Here is a 22,269-nt window from a genome sequence, read left to right as displayed (position 1 = left end):
ATTTTTATTATAAGCTCGATTCATAAACATTTAGGAGCGTATTAATAGGTGTTATGTGTGGATCTCTCATAATTTTTGAAAAATAATACGCTCCTAAATGTTTATGAATCGAGCTTATAATAAAAATGGATGCTAAAAAAGCAAATGTAATAGGGTTTGTGTGTTTCATTTTAGTTCTTTATAATTTACATTTGATTTATAAATAATTTTATTTATAAATAGATTAAAATAAGTGGTTGATAAGTGTGCATTACTTGTGGATCTTATGAAATGTACGAGTAAAAATTATTTGAATGCTTATAAATATAGTCAAATATAGGCTACTTAAGTAAAATTCGTTCTCTATTTTAGCCCCTGCTTGACATTTATTGTTTGGGTAGAATTAGGGCTGGACAAAACTCCCGAACCGAACCGATCGAACCGAACCCGAACCGAACCGAACCCGACGGTTCTTCTCAAGTTAAATACCCGAACGGGTATTTGAATTAAGAACCGACGGGTATGGTTCGATTTTCGGTTCTATGCCAAGACCCGAAGAACTGAATAAGAACCGAATCTACGTAATTTTTTTAATTAATTTATTTTAAATAAGTAAAATTATTTTATTTTTTCTAAATAAATTTGTTAACTAGTTAATTTAGTTCAAACCACAAAATATGATTTTCCTATTTCTAATATTCAGTTCAAAATTGACTTAATCAAATTGACCTCAATTTTATCCAAATCTGTTATTCTACTGTAGTGTCGTTTCTACAGGAGAAAATCGAATTAAAACTCTACAACATCTCTCTTAATTATTTTGAGCTCGCTATCTTTCTCTTTCTGTGATTTTAGTAATCAAATTTATGAAAAATTCAACAAAGAGAGACGTGAAATACATAAGATTAAACTACGTTATTTTGTAAAAATTAATATTAAATATATCATTAATTAAATTAACGTAACTTTGTATATATTAAGAAATTTAATTATAATACGGAACCGAATGGACCGAACCGGATCAAACCGAACCGAATGGAACCGAACCCGAACGGTTCCGTAATTAAATTTGGACCCGACGGTTCCACTTATTAAATATCCAAAAATTTCGGGTCGGTTCGATTCTCGTTAGAACCGAACCGGACCATGTCCAGCCCTACGTAGAATGGTGTTTTTTTAGAATGTATGGTTAAAAAATAGGGAAAATTTTTGGTTTACATGCAGAATATTTTATTGTGTGAATGTGTGATTGAAAATGATATAAAAAAATAAAAAATAAAAAAATTCAAACAATAGTTGTCAAACACAAGCAAAAATTTTTAAGGGATAATTGCAATAGAGGCTCCATACCTTTAAAACATTAGCAGACTTTTCCAAACTTTTAATTTGTTACAACCGTTACCCCAAACCTATCAAAACGTTGTGATGGATGCCCTTTTGGACAGTTTTCATCTAAATATCTGTTAGTTAACTAAGAAATTTGACATTGACCGTATTTTTAATATTTTTAAAAGAGTAAAATGGTCACTTTCCATTTACTACATTAAAATAAGTTAAAAATTAAATTAGAAAAGCAAAAAAAAAAAAAGATAAAGAAAAAGAAAAAACTAAATACTGGATATCTTCTCTTCTCCCAGCCCACCAGCCATTGTCATCGGCCACCGATGCAACCTTCGATGCTTCACTAAAGTTGAAATATTTTCTTCCAATCGCCTCAACATGTTCTTGTCCATACGACAAGATGAAATCAAATGTCTACTGCAAAAGCTCTATCAAAATTCATAGAGTGAGTTCGCAAATGTTGAACTCAAATCTCTATTTTCAGAGTTGTCCTTTAATATTATAATTAGATTGGTGGTTGAGAAGCGATATTTTGGAGAAAGTGAGGACGGCAAGGAGGCAAAACATTTCCACAAACTTATTGATGAAGTGTTCTCACTTGGTGTTGGTTCAAATCCAAGAGATTTTCTTCCACTTCTGATATGGATCAACTACAAAGGGCATGAGAAGAATTTGGCTAGCCTAAATACCGTATACAAACTCGCCGCTAGGAAGCCTAGATGATGAGATCTCTACCCAAAAACACACCCCTTCTCTCAAAACATTGTGAGAAATGAAGCTTCATACTATTGGAATCATAACAGCCACTTTTGGTATGGCTAATATCTTAGCTCGCCCATTTGAAGGATTTGCTTCAGATATTTCTGCAAAAAAAATTGGGATGAGAGGAAGACTATGGACACTTTGGATCTTACAAACCTTAGGAGGAGTTTTCTGAATTCTTCTTGGCTGCGCTAATTCCCTTCCCCTTGCCATCACCCAACTAATTTTCTTCTTGGCCGTGCTAACTCAACTGATAATTGTAGCGAGGAAAGGGAGAGAAAAGCCCCCCGGGGCATATCCAAGTTGGCAAAGGAAGGACAGTGCGGGGCTCGCAACCCCAGCGTGGGGAGTTCGATTCTTGGTTGGAGCAGCTGAGTGTTGTAATAACCAGAGGAAGGGTTGGAGCAGTTTGCTGATGTAATAACCATGGAGGAGGCTCTCTTGGGGTCAGGAGTATAAAGGCTGTTCGAATCCTGGTCAACTTGGGCACATCCTGCGATTTACCTCCCTGAGCTGCTGAGGGGCCGGAAGTTCAGGGACGAGGATATAGTCTGGCGTAAGCTGGGACACCTCGTTTAATAATAATTAAAAAAAAAAAAGGAGGAAAGGGAGAGAAAAGAGAGAGGAGAGAGATTCGGCCATGGACGGTGGTCGATAGGCTGGGGGAAGAGAAGATATACAGTATTTAGTTTTTTCTTTTTCTTTTTTTGCTTTTTTTTTAAATTTAATTTTTAACTTATTTTAATGTAGTAAATGGAAAGTTATTATTTTACCTTTTCAAAAATATTAAAAATATATTCAAGGTCAAATTTCTTAGTCAACTAATAGACATTTGGATAAAAATCATCCAAAAAATCCTCTGTCACAACGTTTTCGAAAGGTTTAGGATGACAATTGTAACAAATTAAAGGTTTGAGGAAAGTATGCTAATATTTTAAAGGTTTGGGGACTCTGCTACAATTGTCCCAATTTTTAATGTAAAGAGTTTGCAAGCTTCAAAATAAAGTTTGACTCTTTAAAATTAAAAAAAAAAAAAATCCATATTTGATGGAGAGTAAATTTAAATTTTCAATGGATTTTTATAAAAGTAAATGAAATGTGTAGTTGAATTTTGTAGATCTCATAAAATATATGGTTAAAATTAATTGTTAAGTTTAATTTAAATTAAATTTTCAATTTCAATTCATACCAAATAGGGGATTAGAGTTGAAATGAAGAAAATATTTTTTTCATCGAAAATTAATCAAAGTTTAATGTCCTTTGATTTTTATTTTTTTTACTTTTTGACCTTTTGCTTATAATTATAAAAAGGAAATATAACATCAACTGACACACCAAGAATCGAGATGGTCATATGCAAATAAGTAGAAATAAATGTTCATCTAATAACAATATATTCAGCAGTAATTGTCATTTTATAAATTTCAGCAAATTGCAAAGATCTCTTAAAGTGTCTAACGATTACAAAATCGTTTTATCTAATTTTAAATTACAGAGATTCCTTTAAAATATTTCTTATCTATTTATAAAAATTGTAGTGCCCTTTGCATTTTGCCTAGATAAACTGTTGAACCCTATTTTTGCAATGTCAACATGGATAACAAATGTCTGGCCCACTAGTGCTTATGCAAGCAATTTTTAACACGTTTCGTCCTTTGCGATTGAGCATCTCTCACTCCCATTGATGTCAAAGGCCCTCTGATTGGTTATTCCGATTGAAACATATCGAAAATTGCTCGCATAAGCACAAGTGGACCCCACATCTGCTGCCCACGTTAACCTTGCAAAAAAAGGGGTCAACAGATTGACGTTGTTTATTGGAAAATTATACATTCAACCACGAGAGTCTCGTGAGAGAAAGCCAACGATTTTTGTGTGAAGAAATTACGTGCCTTTGAAGAAAATGAGATATACTTGAAGAAAGGATCACTAAAAATTCTTAAGTCTAGTAACTCCTAACAACGCCTTAGAAATTCCTTGAACAAAGCAAAATTATAGTGCCAAGAAATCAAGTTGTACAGAAACATTATCATAAGTTCCTCCAATGAAGAGTCAGCACATCGGAGAGTCAGAGAACACCCTGAAGAATGGGAACCCTAGCATGCGGCTCCAGCAACTCACCATCGATTCCATTGACCACAGAGGTGAGGAGGATTAAAAGATAAGTTAAGGATAGTTGCTAGACTCAGTCACCAAAGAGGTGGCCACTATGGCTGCAAATATGAGGAATATAATACAACAAAACATGGCCATGCATGAGTTGTTAAGGAGCATGCAGGGTTAAGAACGATTCCTAGCCCTTCCCAATGTACCTCAAGGAAATGCCTTCCACGATCTTAGAAGGAAATTACTACTAGGGTGAAGAGGATATCCAAAACCAAATGCCGGATATCAACAATATGTTAAGGAAGAAGCCCCTCAAGGAAGGGAAGTTGGGGTTGATATATCCACCAACTATGCCACTGATCAGCCTCATGAGGTCCCATTTAATTTTCCTTTGAACTATGATCTAGAAGACTTGCCTCGAAGGTCAATTAGCGTCTTCGACAGATTAAGCTCGGGTTACCTAGAAATAGGTAGGCTTAACCTTCTTCTACACCTAGAAAAAAGCAGTAGAGACCATCCCAGTTCGAAAGGCAAAATAAAGTAGGAGACACTAATATGCCTTCGAATCCTCTGCTTAGAATTAGGCGGGAGAGAAGGAATGAAACATGCAAGAAATCGAGCAGGACCTCCTCAACCATCTCAGGAACCATAGATAAGAAATGATGAAGACTCCGATGAGCCCCAGAGGTCCTGAGACGACCTTGACGACGATGATGACAACTTGCCATTTTCATAAGGGATTAGGAACGTACTCGTCTTGAACCACTTCACGTTTCCCAAAATACCCAAATACGATGGAATAGGCGATCCTGGAAAGCACTTCAATAGCTTTAAGACCCGCATAAGTTTACGAGGAGCTACCCCATCATGAAGTGCAGAGCCTTCCATCTAGCCCTAAGTGGAATAGTTGAGGTATGGTACACTAGGCTCCTAGAGGTAAGTATCTGAAGCTAGTCAGATTTTAAGAAAGCTTTCCTTAAACTCTTCGCCATAAGCAAAGAGGGTGAAAGACCAATATAGCCTTTCTAGGATATGAGGTAGCAGCAAGGGGATTCATTAAAAAGATTTCTATCTCATTTTACTGATAAGATGGCCTACTGCATGCAAGTCATAGACATGGAGGCACTAACGGCCCTAAGGGAAGGGTTGGATATGAACTCTCTCTTTTGAAGAGATTTACAAAACTAGGACCCAACGAGTTATGATGTCTTTCTAGAAATGATAAGGCGGATATCATCAATAAAGAATTAATAGATCACAGCATAGGGTAAATCGAGGACTTCCACCTCCAAGGATACAAAGAATAAGAGTTCCCACCTCCTACTTAATGAACTATTAGGTTGGACATTTGACCTCCCTCAATCAAGGGCAAGCATTAGCTATAGCAACATTAAATGTGGTTCCTACTTTGACTTACGAGAAGGTGACCCCCAGTGCAAAAGTGTACCAAGGAAAGCCTTACCAGCAATTTCCCAAAGTAAGGAGAGGCAAGGGGTGAGGTGCTGAACCTATAATTAGGGACGAAACACCCCTCTACGGCATGTACCAAAACTCCTATAACCATAGTACTACTACCTGTAGAGATATTGCAAAGCACCCTAACAAACAAAGAAGAAACAAGTGTCCACAATAAGACGACCCTCTTAGGCAAGGTCGACAACCTAGGAGCAATGAAGCAAAGCGTCCTAATAGGGATGATGCCTCATGAAGGTAGGATAGTTATGGTAAAAGGCTCCACGGGCCAAAGATAGAGGAGGAACTCTCTAGCTAACACTAGTCGCAAGCCCATTCGATAGATCGACACCATTTTTAGAGGATCGTATGTCGGGAAAGAATCCAGAAATGCTCAAACGAGCTGTGGCAGGGAAGCCAAGGACTTCCCTATGGCTAGTTTTGTTGTTAGCAGCAACTGACCCTCTACTGCAGACACAGTACAACCCATCACTTCACTCAAGAGGATATCGTAAGAGTAGATTATCCAGACTATGATACCTTGCTGGTGAGTGCTATTGTGGCTCAGAATGGCCTCGAGAGAATGTTAGTAGACAATGGAAACTCAAGCAATGACATATTTGTAGCCATGTTTAACAAAATGGAAGTTGATCATGACTTAACTCCAATGAATTTCTCCTTGTATGGATTCGTCTGTGATAGCATCGTCCCGAGAGGAAAAATCACTTTGGCAATAAAAATGGGACAGCACCATTGGTAGCCCGTCATTTTATGGAATTCTTAGTGGTAGACAATCGCTTCGCCTATCACGGAGTATTTGGGAGACCAACCTTAAATGAGTTATAGGCTGTAACATCCACTCACCACCTGTGTATGAAGTTTTTACGAATGGCGCCAATCTTTTTACCCCATTTTTTGCAATGTTAACATCGAAAACAGATATCGGGCCACTTTTGCTTATGAGAGCAATTTTCAACATATTTCGATCGCAGGGCCTCTGATAGCAATGAACGTATTAATCTTGTGCGATTGAGCATCTCCCACATCCATTGCCGCTAGAGGCCCTTCGATTGGTTATTCCAATCGAAACATGTTGGAAATTACTCGCATAAGCATAAGTGGACCCGACATACGTTGTCCACGTTAACATTGCAAAAAAAGTGGTCAACATAAACTATTTTTATTTGTTTAATAATTTCTTGCTTTACTTCGTACGAGAGCGATTAAAAACGTTTGAATTAACCATCTTTTTGTTAAAAATTTAGTAGTGTATAAGTGGATAATACTCGTAAATCCTAAAAAAATGTTAAATTTTTTAAAAGTAAATTAAAATTTTTTTTTTCAAAAATATTTAGCCTTGTTTGGGCTTTATTTAATTTTAGTAAATTTTTGGATCTCATAAAGTGTATTTAAAAAGTAAAATTTATGCCAAGAAAATTAATCATGAGTGTCAGTTCGGGCATTTTAATGCCTAGAAAGATAGAACTTCCCATTATACTTCGGGTATTTCATAAAGGAATTATTCGGATCATTGTAATTACTAGACTTAAACCCAAATCGTCAGTTCCGATTTGGACACACACACACACACACACACACACACACACACACACACACACACACACACATATATATATATATAATGCTCTACTATTCAATAGTATTTGTGCAAGTAAGAAAATAGCTAACAAATTCAGCTACATAGCTCAAAATAGTGAAGACTAAAAACTAAGAAAAGAGGATAAAATTAAAACATTAAAAATTAAACTACAGTTTCAGAACAAATGACTTTTTCTTGATAAATCTTATTTGATCCATAACTGAAGCATGCTAGAGCCTAGGGGTGGGCATTTTTTCCTGGAACCGGTATAACCGGATCAAAACAAAATAGAATCGATTAGTTTGGTTTCGATTTCTCTACTAAATAAGTTGATTTTGGGACCATCCATCAATAAACCGATCGGTTCCGACTTGGTTCTCAGTACTGTCGTGAGAACCAACTGTGAATTTGATTCTCCCGAATTTCTCTTTTTACTTGTACAAAGATGCACTAAATCTTTAAATACTAGATCCCAAAAATATTAAAATTTAATTTTTCATACACTTTTTCTTGCCTTTAATGTGTAAACGAAATTCAAGTTAAAATAATTTTATAAGTATTTTACAAATTCATAGTTTTAATGCATCACAATAGGAAAAATATATTTTTATTTTTATTTTGAAAGTGGCCGCTCATCAAGAATCACAATCATTAAGAATTACTAAAAATAACTGGCTATTGTTATATGAATGTTCTTAAAAATTAATTTTCAATCGGAATTTTATCATTTGCACTTTGTTTAATAAGTTATTATTTTATTGCTTTTATAAGTTGATATTGAGTTTTGAAATTAATTTTTATTTATTGCCTTGTTTAATAGTTTTTTGCATTGTTGGATTACAAGAATGACAAGTAATTTCTTAATTTATTTTTATAATTTTTTTTCAACATAAAGAACCGGTTGGACTGAATCGAAAATGCTTGGTTTATTCTGGTTTATTTCTATAATTGGATATGAAAACCAAGAGTTCCATTTCTAAAATTCTCATTGGTACTCGGTTCAATTCAACTTGAAATAACAAAAAAGGTACCACCAGAGCTCAACTATGAATAAATAAAGTTCAATTTTCCTGCTTGATAAAAAAATAAAATATAACTTAAATTTATAAAAAATAAAAAGACTAAATTGCAGAAGAATAAAGTTTTGATCCGTCAACTTACAACACAACCCTGACTTAAACTTTTGATTCATAGAAAGATCAAATTGCAAAGATTAACATATAAATCTGATGTAAGGCGGGAGGAAAAAAAGATAGATGGTTTTGATTTCTTAAGTTTAAACTCTAGAATTTTATGCAAATTACTACAAAAATAATAGTTTTTAGATTTTGCACCTTTTTTACCTAGCCTTTATATTGTAAAAAATAAAAAATTATATAAAAAATCGATTTCATTCAGATAACCATGATTTTTGTTCAAGAACCAAGAATTGATCAGAACCCAATCAATATTCAATTCTTGATTTCAGTTCCTAATTTATTTATTTTTTTGTTGAAACTAATGAAAAGCCAAGGCCAAATGGAAAATGAAACCTAAATAAAGAGTTAGCCTTCGAGCTCTATTTTTTTCGATACTCAATTTTCTAAAACTTATTTTCATTCATACATTCTTTCATAAAATAATTTTACATGTAAAATCCAAAACATTTTTTATTTCTTACTTCACAATTCTCTAAAAAATAACTATTCTAGGAGACATTTTCACCCAAAAATGGGGCTCAATCAGAGAGTTAGAATTGAAATAATATATTATTATACATCTTTTTCACATTTAAAAAATGTAATAAAAAATAATGCTTATAAATAGATAAAATGAACAGTAATAAATGAATAATACTTATGAATTTGTCAAAATATATAGTTAAAAATGAAATTTTACTATTTATAAAAAATTTTAAAGCAAAGTATGGAAGAAATGATGTGCCAACGGGGCAGAGGTTCTCTCTTCTGCTCCTCCATCTATAATTTTTTGTATAAAAAAAAAATGTTAGTTATACAATCAGGATTGATAATTTCGATTGACAATATGTGATTAGAATTTTTTTTATTTATGGTGGACCCTATCATGCGTATGACAATTCAGATTGACAACTGCAATTGTATGCGTAGCGGGGTCCAAAAAAATAAATAAATAAATAAAGGGTCAAATTTCCGAAACAGTCGCTCCTCCGACTCTCTCTCTTCTCTTTTTTATTTTTTTATTTTTTTTATTTATTTTTATTTTTTTTCCCCTTTGTGAATAACAAAAACAAATTAACAGGAAGAGAAGCCAGATTGACGGAGGAAATTTGTGTTGGTTTTCCTTTACTTTCTCTCTCCTCCGTTCAATTTTCTCTCTCTACATCGGAATATTTCATGGACATCCGTCGAAGACCCCCCGAACCCTCTATTCCTCATCACCACCATCAAATGCCTCCGCTGCTGCCGACACCTTCGCCCGCCGCCGCGAAGGCTTCTGATGCACTCCCTCTCCCTCTCCCTCTGAACATTACCAATTGTTTCTTCTTCACGCTTTTCTTCTCCGTGGCATACTACCTACTCAACAGGTGGCGCGACAAGATCCGGACCTCCACCCCTCTTCACGTACTCACTTTCTATGAGCTCGCTGCCATTTCGTCCTTCATCGCCTCTTTTATTTATCTATTGGGATTCTTTGGTATTGATTTTGTTCAGTCTTTCACTTCTCGCTCCTCCAACGACGCTTGGGAACTCGAAAACGATGACGAACAGATCTTCTTTCGTGACGAGGATCGTAAGATCCATTGCCCTGTTCCCTCATTAATTACGAACAAACCCGAATCAATGGATATTTCAGTTACGCCCTTACCTTTGAAAGATGATGAAGAGCTTGTAAAATCTGTGGTCTCGGGCGGAATCCCTTCATATTCATTGGAATATAAACTCGGGGATTGCTTCAAAGCAGCCTCAATCAGGCGCGAGGCGTTGCAGAGGCTGACAGGAAGGTCTATCGAGGGACTACCGTTGGAGGGGTTCGATTATGATTCGATATTGGGGCAGTGCTGTGAGATGCCGGTGGGTTATGTGCAGATTCCGGTGGGGATAGCAGGGCCTCTGCTGCTCAATGGGTGCGATTACTCAGTGCCAATGGCCACCACGGAAGGATGCCTTGTGGCCAGCACAAACAGGGGTTGCAAAGCTATCTTTGCTTCTGGGGGTGCCACTTCTGTGCTCCTCAGAGATGCAATGACCAGAGCTCCAGTGGTCAGATTCGCCTCCGCAAAGAGAGCAACGGAGCTGAAGTTCTTCTTGGAGGACCCGCTCAATTTTGATACCTTGACTGTTGTTTTCAACAAGTAAGCTTTCTTCTTAAAAATATTTCTCTATGATTATTAATATGTGTAGAATCATTCGATTTTGATGGTTCGAGTACTTGAATTGTCTGTTCCTATTATATGCTGATCAAATTATCACCCGTTGTGTTTAAGTTTGAATGACCCAGAAGTTTAAGGTTTTTGTTTCTCATTATGCCATCTCGAACCCATTTCATAAAATTGTGCAACCTTCCCGCCATCTTATTTAGTCATCTCCAACCATCACACCAAATGTTGTACAAATGAAGAGTTAATTGTTCCAATGGTCACTCCATTGAAGTTTAAGACGTCGAGTTTTAGCAAATTTATCCAAACATGAGACATTACTCACTGGCATAATATCCTTTTCAAATCTTTAATAGAATTGGTGACGTGGCTAACGGAATGCACATATGGTGTCCCATCAGATCGTTAACAAATTGCCACGTAAGGAAACGTCTTTCATTGCTTACTAAACTTTGGAAAACATCTTCAATTGCAAACTAAACTTTGAGGTGAATTTTGGTCAACTAAAATTTAAAGCATCTCATTGCCCACTAAACTTTAGAAACATCTTTGATTGCTCACTAAACTTTAAAAAACTTCTTCGATTATTCATTTAACTTTGAGGTTATCGAATTTTGGCTATTAAACATATAAAAATGATGTCGGCCTATTTTTTGTTAAAAGATGTGTACAACAAGCACATGGGTCGCATAAAAGTAATAAAGTGAACGAACGAGTCTAGATTGTCGATCTTTACTCAATTATAAAATAGTTAAATTTAATTTTAATATATTTTTATAGAATTTTAAGTTATTTTCGTCATTTGAAAAATTCAAATTAATTATGTGTTTCATTGTTGAAGTTAAATTAAAATAAAATATGGATTTTGCAATGAAACACACAATAAATTTAATTAAATGGAATTTGTAACAAAACAGACAATAAAATCAATTAAATTTTGGATTTTTGTAATTAAACACACAATAAATTTAATTACAATTTGGATTTTTGTAATGGAACATGCAATCCATTTAATTAAATCTATTGTATGTTTTGTTGCAAAATCTAAAATTTAATTTAATTTCTTTTAACAATAAAACACAAAATAAATTTAAAATTTTCAAATGATGAAACAACTTAAAAATTTTACGGAAAATGTTAAAATTAAATTTAACTGTTTTGTAATTGAATAATCATTTCTTGTGGGATCGACAACCCAAACTTTCTTGTACACTTTATTACTTTTATGCGACCCTTGCTGTACATGTTTCTTAATGATCAACAGGTTAATGTCATTTTTATATATTTAGTGGTCAAAATTCAACCATCTCAGAGTTCAATGAGCAATCAAAAACGTTTTTTCAAAATTTAGTGAGCAATCGAAAATATTTTCCAAAGTTTAGTGAACGAAATCTTTTTCAAAATTTAGTGAGCAATGAAAGAAGCTTTGTTACGTGACAATTTGTTAATGGTGTGATGGGACTCCAAATAATTTATTTCAAAATTTATTCAATTATAAATTATATTACTACAATTTACTATAAATAATAATCAAAATTATTCATTAAATATTAAAAGGATATAATGAGAATTAAGGGAAATAAGAAAAATTCTCCAAATTACGCCAATTGAACAGACTATGGTGCAACACTATTCACCAATTTGATGTCAAGATATGAAGTTGGGTTGGAGGAGATTTTATCACCCATTTGGCATACACCAAATTCGTGTAAGGGTTGGAATTGCCCTGAGGTGATAAGGCTTGGGATGTTTGAGGAAAATGTTCCAAGTTTGTGAAATTTCTTTTTCGAAGACAAATATATTCCTTCTAATTATCTTAGTTTTTGTACTTACTGTGTTTTGTTAGAACGAAGTGCATCATATGCTGTCAATTGCATCTTGGTTATGTGTTGTGCAGATATGCTTATACAAGTTTGGCCTGCATAAGTTTAGCCTGTGGATCAGTATTATTTTTCATCAATTTCTTGTGCTAATTAATCATCAAGCAAATAAATATGTATATATATATTTTTTCTTATTAAAGGTTTATATATTTCCTTTTGTGTTTGATTAGTGGTATTGCTCTTGAATTTCTGAGGCTTTCATACATAATCGAACATGTTTGCTGGTCACAGGTCTAGCCGATTTGCAAGACTCCAAGGTATTCAGTGTGCTATTGCTGGGAAAAATCTTTACATACGATTTAGCTGCAGCACTGGTGATGCCATGGGGATGAACATGGTATCTAAAGGTGTTCAGAATGTTCTGGACTTCCTTCAAAATGATTTTCCAGATATGGATGTTATTGGTATTTCTGGTGAGTTCTAATCATGTCTTCTTTCATTTTCTTTTTGATCAAAGCTAACCATTTCTTATTATATTGATATGTTGATCTTTTATATGGCCTCATCATCCCAGTTGTTGTCTTGTCAACAAAGAGCATTTTTAGGAACTGTTTATAAACGATTAAAATTATAAATAGATAAAATTGAGTGGTGGACAAGTAAGTCATACTTGTGTCCTCAAAACGTGTGTATAAAAAGTGGTTTGAGTGTGTATAAAATGAGCCAAACAGTTCCTTAATTTCTCTGGAATCTCAGCATCCTATTTTTATTGGATGTTTTTGACATGCTTCCAAGAATCTGAGCAGAATCATTAACAATTTTATTTTATTTTTTTGTACTTGCATTATTCTCTCTGTTGCTTTCTAAGCAGTTTGCTAGTCCTGACTGTTGCGAGTATCGTCTTTTTCTTTTTTTTGGTAATAATTATCTTCACAATGGTGACTCCTGTCACAGATTTACAGTCGTCGTCTTGACAGTTTTGTTATTTTAGGAGCGTAGTACAGCTTGTATTGGCTTCTGATATCAGGATTATTTAGTTTGTATTTCTGTGAACCTTCACAAGCATTTTCTCTGATGTTCCAATGTTTTGTTCCTGGATATGAATTTTCTTCAACGTGCAGGGAATTTCTGTTCTGATAAGAAACCTGCAGCAGTCAATTGGATTGAAGGGCGCGGAAAGTCAGTTATCTGTGAGGCAATTATTAATGGAGAAGTAGTGACAAAGGTATTGAAAACCACTGTACCTGCCCTCGTTGAGCTTAACATGCTCAAGAACCTCACTGGCTCTGCAGTTGCTGGTTCTCTTGGTGGCTTTAATGCCCATGCTGCCAATATTGTTTCTGCAATTTTCCTAGCCACAGGACAGGACCCAGCACAAAATATCGAAAGTTCTCACTGCATCACTATGATGGAGCCTGTCAACGATGGCAAGGATCTTCATGTCTCTGTCACCATGCCTTCCATTGAGGTATTTAACATTCTATATGATCTGTAATTTATTATATTTTTCCAATTTGAGTAGTTTTCAACTAATGGTAGTTGAAAAGTGTCGTGGAATATCCTCACAAATTAATCAATGCTGCAATTTTCTCTTTGGAAAGTGGACATACTGAGCAAATCTATTTTTGATTTGGGACCTGGTAGCATTCAGTTTTCTTTATTGGTTATGTTTCAGAAATCTATAACATCGACAGACATGTACATAGTGACATACACGGAATAACCTGGCATTTTTTTACTGAAGCCATTGTTCATTTTTGCAGGTCGGCACAGTTGGAGGTGGAACTCAACTGGCTTCACAGTCTGCTTGTCTCAACCTTCTTGGCGTGAAGGGTGCAAGCAAGGAGTCCCCAGGGTCAAACGCTCAGCACCTAGCAACCATAGTTGCCGGTTCTGTTTTGGCCGGGGAGCTCTCTTTAATTGCTGCCGTTGCAGCTGGTCAGCTGGTTAAAAGTCACATGAAATACAACAGATCAAGTAGGGATGTGACCAAACTTGGCTCATAGGGGAGGAGAACTCCCAGCATCTCTATTGCATGTGTGTAAAAATCTGTCAAAAGGCTGGAAGGAAGAATGGAACTGATGAGGACCCAAGGAAGGATTTCAATGTGTGGCTGCGGCTTGTCCTAGCTGGAAGCCTGGAAGTTAGTGAGCATGTTAAATGCTAGAACTTTTAATGCTTTATCTGCGTTCTCATTTTGTAAAGGTTGAAATTTTTTGAATCGTGTAGATGACTAATGCAATTTGAAGTTGGTTTAGGTGTGTAATCCTTCGAATTATGCTTAGGAAATTGCTTCTTGTACATAACTATTTAATGATAGAACTTTAATGCTTTATCTAAGGCTGGACAAAACTCCCGAATCGAACCGACCGAACCGAACCGAACCCGACGGTTCTTCTCAAGTTAAATACCCGAACGGGTATTTGAATCAAGAACCGACGGGTATGGTTCGGTTCTCGGTTCTAGGCCAAGATCCGAAGAATCGAATAAGAATCGAATCTCCGTAATTTTTTTAATTAATTTATTTTAAATAAGTAAAATTATTTTAATTTTTCTAAATAAGTTTCTTAACTAGTTAATTTAATTCAAACCACAAAATATGATTTTCCTATTTCTAATATTCAGTTCAAAATCGACTTAATCAAATTGACCTTAATTTTATCCAAATCTGTTATTCTACTGTAGTGTCATTTTTACCGGAGAAAATTGAATTAAAGCTCTACAACATTTCTCTTAATTATTTTGAGCTCACTGTCTTTCTCTTTCTGTGATTTTAATAATCAAGTTTATGAAGAATTCAGCAAAGAGAGACGTGAAACACATAAGATTGAACTACTTTATTTTGTAAGAGCTAATATTAAATATACCATCAATTAAATTAACGTAACTTTGTATATATTAAAAAATTTAATTATAATACAGAACCGAATGGAACCGAACCCGAACGGTTCCGTAATTAAATTTGGACCCGACGGTTTCACTTACTAAATACCCGAAAATTTTGGGTCGAGAACCGAACCGAGCCGGACCATATCTAGCCCTAGCTCTATCTGCGTTCTCATTTTGTAAAGGCTGAAAATTTTTGAATCGTGTAGATGAGTAATGCAATTTTAAGTTGGTTTAGGTGTGTAATCCTTCGAATTATTCTTAGAAAAATGCTTCTTGTACATAACTATTTAAATAATGATGCGGTGTCAAAATATACGTGGGAAAATTATGTGATTGATGAGATTTTGATCCAATTAAATTTCGTCACATAATCTGTTTGTAAATCATTATGTAAATTGTTATATATATGTAGGAGAATCCTTATTGAGACAGCAAATTTCATGTTGGGACTAAAGTTTAGGGGCATGCAACAAGGCAATTACATTTCTCTACTCCATGCTTTTAATGGCTATTCATGCAGAATGTTCAAAAAAATAATAATAATAATTAATGTAACTTTTTTGGGAAGCACTTTTATTAAAAAGGAAGAAAAAAATAGCAAAAGAAAAAATGATGCCGAATGATCCCTTAATTTGTTTCAACTAAATTTCAGTTTAGTGTCAATTGAATTATCGATGTTCAAGGTTCAGATTTAGTCTCTCTTTTTTTAACAGTGTCCTGCCATATCTAATGCATGTAACCGATCTTAACACTAACTAAAGTAATCAGATAAATCAACAAAGAGAGTCTTCTGATGTGAACCCGGATAGTTAGATCGCTATTAACCTACAAAACAATGACACAAACCCCCAAGAAAGTCAAAAATCAAAGTTCATGGAATTTGACCCAAAAATAACGAATCAAACAACCAACACAATCACAAGGATATGCTGACATTTTGATTACAAAATTTATGAAACCAAAACCCGAATTTTTAAGATCGATCCAATAAATTATTGAACCAAGAAACCAAGACAATTACAAGAATACCTTGACTCCGTGATCACAAAAATCTACGAATCTCCCTTACTTGGTAAATGCCACGAGAAGTTATCCCGATAAGTTCGATAAATTGTTCGCAAAGAACAAAGATGGAAGCAACCTTGCCTCTGCATTAATCCAATGTCAAAATAAGTTTTTTATGAATAATAGGAGAAAGTATTTTTACTAAACTAATAAACCCTAGACAATAAAAAAAAAAAAGGAATAACTTTTAAAAATCCTAATTTTAATGGTAGACACATCCAACATTGCAAGAAATATGGAAAGAAAATAATTCTAGTGGAAATAAGTAACTCGCACATAAAAGGAAAATTCCTCCCCGAAGTAGTGCCATGCGGCCACATGATAGAAATCCATGCGATCGCATGGTTCAAATGCTGATCGCCTACTAGTCCCCTGCCTCATGCCATGCGGTCGCATGGCTTGGACAACCATGCGATCGCATGGTTGTCCGGTTGGCTCTCCCATTGTAGCTGCCCGATTCATCTTGATTTTCTAGCTTTCGGACTTCGTTTCCAACACCAACCTTGGCCCTTGGCTTGCCAACTTCGCTCCTTTGAACTCCGTTTCTCGAACACACATTTGTATAGCTTCGTTGGCTTGAACTAAGCTCAATTCCCGTCCCAATGCCTTGATTCACAACAAATAAGCTCTCGACCAACTTTGGCCTAACCAAGATCACATCAGGCTTTCCCTCTTCGAGAGGATTCGTCCTCGAATCCGCGCCTGGTTCAAAGACTTTGCACCTTCCATCTGCTTGGCCACAACTTAACTCTTTATCGTGACTTTGATATTCCACCACACCATGATTGAATACTTCCCCTTCGATGCTCCGATTGCTCCATATCAATTGGATATTCAAAGAGTGGTTTCTAATTTAGAAAAGTCCTCATGTAGCAAATATTCATAATCCCGCAACAAAGAATTATGCAAACTAGGGAGGGATATGTTAGCCTTCACCAACTCACTTCCACCACTAAGCTCACTCTTCTTTACAAATAAGTTCTCCTTTCGTTTGTCTTTCATTTTCCCCACACCACCTTTCAATCTCAACTGATCTTCATACACTTCTTGTGGTGTCAAAGGTACAAGTGTAATAGTTTTCCCATCCATGTCAAAAATGTATCTATTTCTAAACCCATCATGCTTCACCTTCCTATCGTATTGCCAAGGCCTACCCAATAATATATGCCCCGCATCCATTGGCACAACATCACACAACACTTCATCCTTGTATCTCCCAATTGATAAGTTAACCAAAACCCTCCTATTAACCTTAACTTCTCCTTTATCATCTAACCACTGAAGTTTATAAGGTTTTGGGTGTTTTATCATCTCCAATCCCAATTTCTTTATAGCTAGCTATATCAGTGCAACTACCTCCATCAATAATCAAGTTGCATACATTATCATTGATGTGGCACCGTGTATGGAAGATATTCTCCCGCTACTCTTCCCCATCAACCTTGATTTGTGCATTGAGTGCACACATCAAGACAAGCGCTTCTTCTCCAACCGGATACTCCACTACATCACCATCACTAATATCTTCCAACTTGGGCATGCAATCTCCATCACTGTCACTCACTACTTCCCCACTGTCCTTCAAGGTCATGGCTCGTTTATTTGGACACTGAGAAGCAATGTGTCCTGTTCCCCAGCACTTGAAACACTTGATGTCCCGACTCCTAGATTGCTCTGGTTCCGCCTTCGCTGCAACCTTGCTAGCATTGTCATCCTTCCCCCTAGGTGGCTCAATTTTGTTGTTGACAACACCCCCATCAACTTTCTCTTCACTCCACCTAGACCTCCAAGATGAATTAGGCCCCCGTTGATCCCTAGCTCTCATTTTTCTCTTCAACTGCCTCTCAACCTTCATTGCCACATGCAGCATATCCTCCAATTCCACATAATGCTGCAATTCAACAACATTGGCGATATCCCTGTTCAACCCATTCAAGAACCGTGCCATGGTGGCTTCTCGGTCTTCCTCCACATTATCCCGAATCATTAGAATTTTCATCTCCTTGTGGTAATCCTCCACACTCCTCGACCCTTGGTTCAACCCTTGCAACCTTTGATGAAGCTCCCTATAATATGAACCGGTATAAATCTTTTCCTCATAACTGCCTTCAACTCATCCCACGTGCTTATCGGCCTCTCCCTATTCCTTTGCCGTGAAGTGACCACCTGATCCCACTAAGTGATGGTGTAATCAGTGAACTCCAAGACTACAAGCTTCACTTTCTTCTCCTCCGAATAGTTATGGCAAGCAAAGATCAACTCCACCTTCTTCTCTATTTACCCCAATTGCCATCCACGTCATCTCCATGATTATTCCTACCCTTTCGTTCAAACCACGCCTCTCTACGCCTCACTCTACCCATGTCAGCCTCATCATCAAATTCTCCTCCATATTCATTCTCATCCAGCTCATTGTCAATATCATATGCTTCTTGTTCCATCCTAGGCTCCCTCCTACCCGACCTCCTAGCTTGAGGGACATTCACCCATTGACCCTGACTAAGAGTTGTAACTGTCGCGTCAAGCTTGTCCAATCTAATTTCCAACCGATTTTCCATATTTATCATCATCTGCTCAAACTGCTGTATTAAGTCATCCTGCATGTTGATTTGATTATCGTTTCGACTAGAGTTTGATCCTTCCCTGTCAGACATTGCTCATAGACTTTCTGTCTCACCAAAATTTCACTTGGGAATCACTTAATATTAGGCTTTTACCCCCGATTAAACTCACCACTCAGCCTTTTACCACTCAAGCTTCCAATCGATGATCTCAAGAATAGTTACTCGGAGTAAACTTGTGGGATAACAATTGAATTGTAGAAGACTCACGATTAGGAAGTTGAAGGACTAAGAAATTAAATAATTTTTTTCTTTGGATATAACTTTGATTCTGGTGTCTAAGCTCTGATACTACTTGATGTGAACCTGGATAGTTAGATCGCTATTAACCCACAAAACAATGACACAAATCCCAAGAAAGCCAAAAATCAAAGTTTATGAAATTTGATCCAAAAATAACAAATCAAACAACCAACACAATCACAAGGACATGCAACCTTTTGATTACAAAATTTATGAAACCCAAACCTGGATTTGTAAGATCGATCCAATAAATTATTGAACCAAGAAACCAAGACAATTACAAGAATGCCTTGACCCCGTGATCACAAAAATCTACGAATCTCCCTTGGTTGGTGAACGCCACGAGAAGTTATCTCGATAAGTTCGATAAATTGTTCGTGAAGAACAAAGATGGAAGCAACCTTGCCTCTGAATTAATTTAATGTCAAAAAAAGTTTTTTATGAATAATAGGAGAAAGTATTTATACTAAACTAATAAACCCTAGACAATAATAAAAAAAAGGAATAACTTCTAAAAATCCTAATTTTAATGGTAAACACGTCCAACTTTGCAAGAAATATGGAAAGAAAATAATTCTAGTAGAAATAGGTAACTCGTGCATAAAAGGAAAATTCCTCCCTGAAGTAGTGCCATGCGGCCGCATGATAGGAATCCATGTGGTCGCATGGTTCAAATGCTGATCACCTGCTGGTCCCCTGCCTCATGCCATGCGGTCGCATGGCTTGGACAACCATGTGACAGCATGGTTGTCTATCGCATGACTGTCCGGTTGGCTCTCCCATTGTAACTGCCCAATTCATCTTGATTCTCTTGCTTTCAACCTTCGTCTCCAACACCAACCTTGGCCCTTGGCTTGCCAACTTTGCTCCTTTGAACTCCGTTCCTTGAACATACATTTGTATAGCTTTGTTGGCTCGAACTAAGCTCAATTCCCGTCCCGATGCCTTGATTCACAATCAATAAGCTCTCGACCAACTTTGGCCTAACCAGGATCACATCACCTTCTCTAGTAGTGTAATATCCTAGCCATTGGGATATCTATCCCTGATCTAAATCTGACGAGGTTAGCCATCTCTTTATCTCCTACTCTATATGAGCTATCATTTCCCGTCTACTCTGTCTTTGTTCATGTTACTCATCAAATGTACGATTTATTCACCCTGTTATTAAATAAGTGGAGGAGAAAAATTAATTGCAGGAACTATTGCAAAATAATAATAATAATAATAATAATAATAATAATAATAATAATAATAATAATAATTGCATATCGAAACTCACGACAGGACAATGTCCTAAAGTTAAATTGCCTATCGTTAACCGCATCGACGACTTTTGACAATCACTCTCAGAATACAACTATCGAATCAAATTTACAACAATCACAAGCGATTTTCAGAATCCTCAAACTTTACTCCAAAATACTATCTCAACAAAGTAATTTTAAAATCAATTCTTATAACGTCCTGAAGATGAATAATTTTTATGTATACAAGTCCGTGAAATGTAAATTCTAATAAGGTTCATAATTTAATTGAATTAAACTGTGATTTTTATGATTTGATCATATCATCTAGTAACTGCCTCATCTGCTATTTTATAGTAGTTAATTTGACCAAAAAAAATAAATCCAAAAATGAATAACTAAAAAATTTATTTTGATCAACGAAGCTCAATATCCAATCACAGACTTTTCCGTTAATTCCTTGTGACCATGCTAGGCTTTTGATAAGCACTAACCAAGTCTCTTGCATGTAGGTTGGGAGTGTGCCACTACCTAACAAAGAAAAGGGGGTGAAGAGGAAGACACGGGAAGCTAAAATGAAGAGTGATGCCATTTTACCAGATTGATTTTATCATAATTGTGCCAGATTAACACTTGGCATTATTTCATTGGTAATTGGAAAATATTTTTGGGCCAACTACCAATGAAATGCTGCAAAATCTGGCACAATTCTTATAAAATCAATCTGGTAATATAGCATAACTAAAATGAAAGACGATTCCTGTAGGCCTACAAAAAAAGAAGCAGAAGCACCATCCCCACTAGGCTATTAGTAGAAATAGTGACATTTTTTTAGAGTAACTTGCATTGCTTTATTATTGGCAGCAAGGCATTTTGGTTCGGTTCAGTTAGTAAATTGAAAATCTTAATTACCTAAAATTGTCTATTAAGAGATTAAAGACTTACTTTTCATTTTCAATCAGATTTAAAATACTTACAAAATTTTAATTGTCATTAGTCCTTCATCACTGTCAAAATAATGTGAAGATAATTCTTGTTTTCCCTTTTCTAATACTAGTTTAGCCTCCGTGCAATGCACAGATTGTATTATTTGAAGGGTTATATTAGCGTTTTGAATGTTAATAATTGTATAAAGTAAATTATGTTCAAAGCGGGAGGAGTAATGAACAAGTTTTTAATTAGAAAACTGTTGAACAAAGATATGTTTTTATATTCGTAAAAATTGGGATCTTCTTGGTTGTTTCTGTTATCCTTTTGAAAGTGTATGTTGTAGTTCGATGGAAATGGAGATCTAGAAGTAAAGCACAAATTGAGAAAAAGCAAGAGGCGCCATTTAGCACTTATATACTACATGTAATATTTTTTGAAAATAATAATTGGTACAATGTTGAAAGTTAAATATTTACTTGCCAATTATTTGAACGAAGGGGTAAATAAGATAAAGGTTTATTAAAGAATGTTGTACATCTTTTACTTTTTTTATGCTATACATTGAGAAAAAGAATCTGATAAAGCTAGTTCAATTTATTTTTTGGCAAAATATATATGATGAGAAGATTGCACTATCTCTAATTTGGTTTAGTCGTCTAGTGATATATTAGATTTCTCATCCTTTTTTTTTTTTGTCATCTACAAATGAAATAGAGTTAGCAAAAAAAAAAAAAAAAAAAAAAACTCTTTTTGAGTGTGAAACAATTTTCCTTTATACCTATTCTTTTGAACTTATTCATTACCTTCTTTGTTTCTATATACTCTTTGGATTCATCAAGCTCGTCTAACTCGTAGCAATTTGATTGATTAAATA

The 22,269-nt window shown here is 35.5% G+C and overlaps 1 protein-coding gene across 1 annotated transcript; it reads left to right on the top strand.

The window, feature by feature from the left end:
• Positions 1 to 9,495: 9,495 nt before the first annotated feature.
• Positions 9,496 to 14,733, top strand: LOC111387406 (3-hydroxy-3-methylglutaryl-coenzyme A reductase 1-like). Its single transcript, XM_023011956.1, has 4 exons — positions 9,496 to 10,553; positions 12,692 to 12,873; positions 13,522 to 13,868; positions 14,164 to 14,733. The coding sequence occupies exons 1-4, from the start codon at positions 9,595 to 9,597 to the stop codon at positions 14,404 to 14,406; spliced, it is 1,731 nt and encodes a 576-aa protein (XP_022867724.1). The 5' UTR covers positions 9,496 to 9,594; the 3' UTR covers positions 14,407 to 14,733.
• Positions 14,734 to 22,269: the final 7,536 nt, after the last annotated feature.

The sequence above is a fragment of the Olea europaea genome, unplaced genomic scaffold, assembly GCF_002742605.1.
Source record: "Olea europaea var. sylvestris unplaced genomic scaffold, O_europaea_v1 scaffold402, whole genome shotgun sequence".
Lineage (NCBI taxonomy): Eukaryota > Viridiplantae > Streptophyta > Magnoliopsida > Lamiales > Oleaceae > Olea > Olea europaea.
Note: the sequence above shows the minus strand (reverse complement) of the source record. Positions and strands in the feature narration are given on the sequence as shown.